The 3,372-nt window shown below is 70.8% G+C and overlaps 1 protein-coding gene across 1 annotated transcript in view; it reads right to left on the bottom strand.

Moving 5' to 3' along the window:
- The window catches only part of RFX1 (regulatory factor X1), an 8,875-nt gene that overhangs the window by 1,933 nt on the left and 3,570 nt on the right, over positions 1-3,372 (bottom strand). The window contains exons 5-15 of the mRNA XM_085321181.1: positions 3,133-3,233; positions 2,750-3,041; positions 2,476-2,657; positions 2,250-2,369; positions 2,062-2,177; positions 1,866-1,984; positions 1,681-1,790; positions 1,436-1,587; positions 1,259-1,356; positions 817-1,175; positions 9-179 (exon numbers count right to left, since the gene is read on the bottom strand). Coding sequence (XP_085177307.1) covers positions 9-179; positions 817-1,175; positions 1,259-1,356; positions 1,436-1,587; positions 1,681-1,790; positions 1,866-1,984; positions 2,062-2,177; positions 2,250-2,369; positions 2,476-2,657; positions 2,750-3,041; positions 3,133-3,233 — 1,820 coding nt within the window. The remainder of the gene's footprint in view (positions 1-8; positions 180-816; positions 1,176-1,258; positions 1,357-1,435; positions 1,588-1,680; positions 1,791-1,865; positions 1,985-2,061; positions 2,178-2,249; positions 2,370-2,475; positions 2,658-2,749; positions 3,042-3,132; positions 3,234-3,372) is intronic.

Here is a 3,372-nt window from a genome sequence, read left to right as displayed (position 1 = left end):
CCCCCCACCGCCCCCACGCGCGCACCTCGCCCATGACGGCGATGGGCGTCTCGCCCTTGGCCTGGGCCACGCGGTGCTCCACCAGGTAGTACATGTACTCGTCGTAGAGCAGGCGGATGAGGTGGAAGGAGCCGAAGCTGGCGGCGCTGCGCAGGGTCAGGTCGCGGATGACCATGGAGCTGCGGGAGACGGGAGGCGTCACCACCGCTGCGGTGGGGACGTCGCCATGGCGGTGGGGTCTTCACGGGGGTGGTGGTGGTGGGGACGTCGCCACGGCGGCGGGGATGTTACCACGGTGGCGGAGACGTCACCGCAGTGGCGTTGGGGATGCCACCACAGTAGTGGCGGGGACATCACTGCGGTGGTAACGGGGACGTCACCATGGTGGTGGGGTCTTCATGGTGGTGGTGGTGGGGACATCACCATGGCGGCGGCAGGAACGTCACCACGGCAGCGGGAATGTTACCGCAGTGGTGGAGACATCACCACAGTAGCGTTGGGGATGCCACCACAGCGGTGGCGGGGACATCACTGTGGTGGTAACGGGGACGTCACCGTGGGGGTGGTGATGTTATTGCAGCAGTGGTGGGGATGTCACCGCAGCAGCAGTGGTGGGGACGTCACCGCAGAGGCAGGGACATCACATGGGTGGTGGGAACATCACCGTGGTGATGGTGGGGCTATCACCGCAGCAGCGGTGGTGGAGACGTCACCGCAGTGGCCGCAGCAGTGGGGACGTCACCGTGGCGGTGGTGGTGGGAACATCACCACGGTGGTAGGGGTGTCACCGCGGCGGCGGGGACAGGGGCCACGCACCTGTAGAAGGACCACTTGAGCAGGAAGAGCTTGGCGGCCTTGGGGAAGCCGGCGCTGCCCTGGTAGGGCTTGAGCACCTGGGTGACGACGCCGTCGAGCCAGGCGGCCCACTGCTCCAGCGAGTTCTGCTGCTGCAGCGTCGCCTTGAAGTCGTGCTCGAGGCGCTGCACCAGGCGGTCCTGGCAGCGGCACACCCACGACGCCTGCTCCTGCACGTTGGCGAAGTCCACGCGGTTGAGGTCGCTGAGCATCTGGTTGATCTGCGCCGTGTTCTGCAGCACGGCGCGGGCCGCCTGCGCCAGGTGGTTGAGCGACGTGTAGCGCCGCAGCGTCTGGGCAAAGGCACTTGCTGCCGCCACCTGCACGGGGGGGGGGGGCCGCGGCGTCAGCGCCGGCGGGGTCCCCGGCCCCGGCGTCCCCCTCCCCGCCGGCCCCGCGCCACCTTCACGCGGACCATCTCCTCGGGGATGTTCATCATGGCGTTCGTTAACCAGCTCTCCAAACTCTTGGCGAAGTTGCGGATCGCTTGCGTCAAGGCACCTGGGCGGAGAGGAGGGTGAGCCGGAGCGGCTCCCGGCGGAGCGGCTCCCGGCGGAGCGGCTCCCGGGCGGACGCTCACTGGGGATGGGCCGGAGGACGTCGGGGATGAGGATCTCCACCAGCCCCTGGTAGAGCACGTTGTCGCAATCCTTCGCCCACTTCAGGACCGGCTCGTACTTGGAGAGGGCGACGAGGCAGCTCTTGGGGAGGCGCTTCTCCGCTTCGGCGTGGCTGCGGGCGCGCGGCAGACGCTCGGAAAAACGCTCCAGCAACCGGCCCCGCTCCGGCCCCGGCTGCGGAGCAAAGGCGCCGGCCGCTACTCACACTGCGCCGGAGGCGGCCTCGCTGGGYGGGCTGAGGTCGAACCTCCAGAAGGTTTTCCACAGGGTCTCCACCAGGGTGAACTGCAGGTTCACCATCACGTCCACGATGGCCTGGCGGGGACGGAGCGGGGGTGAGGGCCGGCGGCTCGGCACGGCGCGGCGCGGCTCGGCGCGGCGTCGCGTTACCTCGCAGTGCTCGCGGTAGAGCGCCTGGAAGGCCTTGAGGTCCTCGGCGCTGGCGCCCTCGGGCAGCGGCTTCCCCTGCGGGTCGAGCTCGGAGAAGTCGGCGAGGCTCCGCGAGGCGTCTGCGGGGACGGGGACGGGGGGCGGGTGAGGCCGTGCCACGCCGTGCCGTGCCGCGCCGCGCCGCGCCGCTCCTTACCCAGGAACTGCTGGTACTGCTGCACCTGGGCGCTGATGTCGGAGAGCCCCGCGGGCTGCTGCTGCCCCGCGGCCACCCCGTTGGTCATTCCCTCCATCTTCTGGATGGGCTTGAGCCTGCGGAGGCAGGCGGGGTGAGGCCGGTGGCGCGGCCGCACGGGCGGACGGACGCACGGACGCGCCGCTCACCTCTGCTTCTGCGAGAAGGGCTGCTGCCGCATGGCCAGGTGCTGCTGGTCCTCCATGAGCCGCAGCAGCGGCGAGCTGCCCTTGATGCGCAGCCCGTAGTAGTGGTACTTGGAATTCCCCCTGCGGGAAACGAAAGACAAACCGAACCCGGGTGGCTGCGGCACGCGCGGGTGCTGGGCGGCTGGGCCGGAGCCGCTCGCGGAGCCGGGAGCCGGGAGCCACCCACCGGGTGCCCAGGCGCCGGGTGCGCAGCCCCATGAAGACGGAGCGGATGAGTTTGCCGAAGGAGGCAGCGTTGACGGGCTCCAGCTTCTGCTCCTGGCAGTGCAGCAGGTAATGGCAGTAGAGGGTGCTCCGGGGCAGGCTGACGCCCTCCGCCGTCTCGTAGTTATCCAGGAGCCACTGCACCTGCGGCACGCCAGGAAAAAAAKAAAAAAAAATACAAGGAAAACGCCTCCACCTTGCTGTTCCYGCCCCGACCCCGGCGCACCGGGACTCACCGTGGCCGGGGAGGCGCGGGTGGTGTGCGAGTACGCCTGGCCGGCGCTGCCCAGCACGTAGCCCCCCTGGATGACGTAGGTGCCGGTGGCGGCGGCGGTGCCGGAGCCGCCGGAGCCGGCGTTGGCCACGATCTGCCCGCCGGAGACGTACATGGGCACGGAGGCGGCGGCGGCGGCGGCCTGCGAGGTGGCCGGCGTGCCGGGCTGCACGGCCGCCGCCGCCTCGTAGTAGCCGCCGGCGGCATTCTGGGTGTAGAGCGGCGTCTCTCCGTAGGGATAAGCGCCGGAGCGGCTGCGGGAGAGGGGGGGGCGGGGGTGAGGCCGGGCCGCGTCGGCCGGGGCGGGACGGACAGACGGACGGACGGACGGAGGGTCGCACTCACATGGCGCCGGCGGCGTAGCTGGCGTCGCCGCCCTCCACGTACTGCACGGGGCCCGGGTAGACGTGCTGCACCGGCACCGGCACCGGCGGGAGCTGCTGCACCTGCGGGGCGGGGGGGTGAGCGCGGCGCTGGCCTCCCCGCCGAGCCCCCCCTCTGCCCCGGCATCGCTGTCATTTTAAGGGAAAGCGGAGGAAAAAAAGGGGGAGGGGAGGCGGTGGGGGGGGTCCCGGCGCCGGCCGC

The sequence above is a fragment of the Rhea americana genome, unplaced genomic scaffold, assembly GCF_003343005.1.
Source record: "Rhea americana isolate MKP2758 unplaced genomic scaffold, rheAme1 scaffold_681, whole genome shotgun sequence".
Classification (NCBI taxonomy): Eukaryota; Metazoa; Chordata; class Aves; order Rheiformes; family Rheidae; genus Rhea; species Rhea americana.
This window is presented reverse-complemented; position numbering and strand designations above follow the sequence as displayed.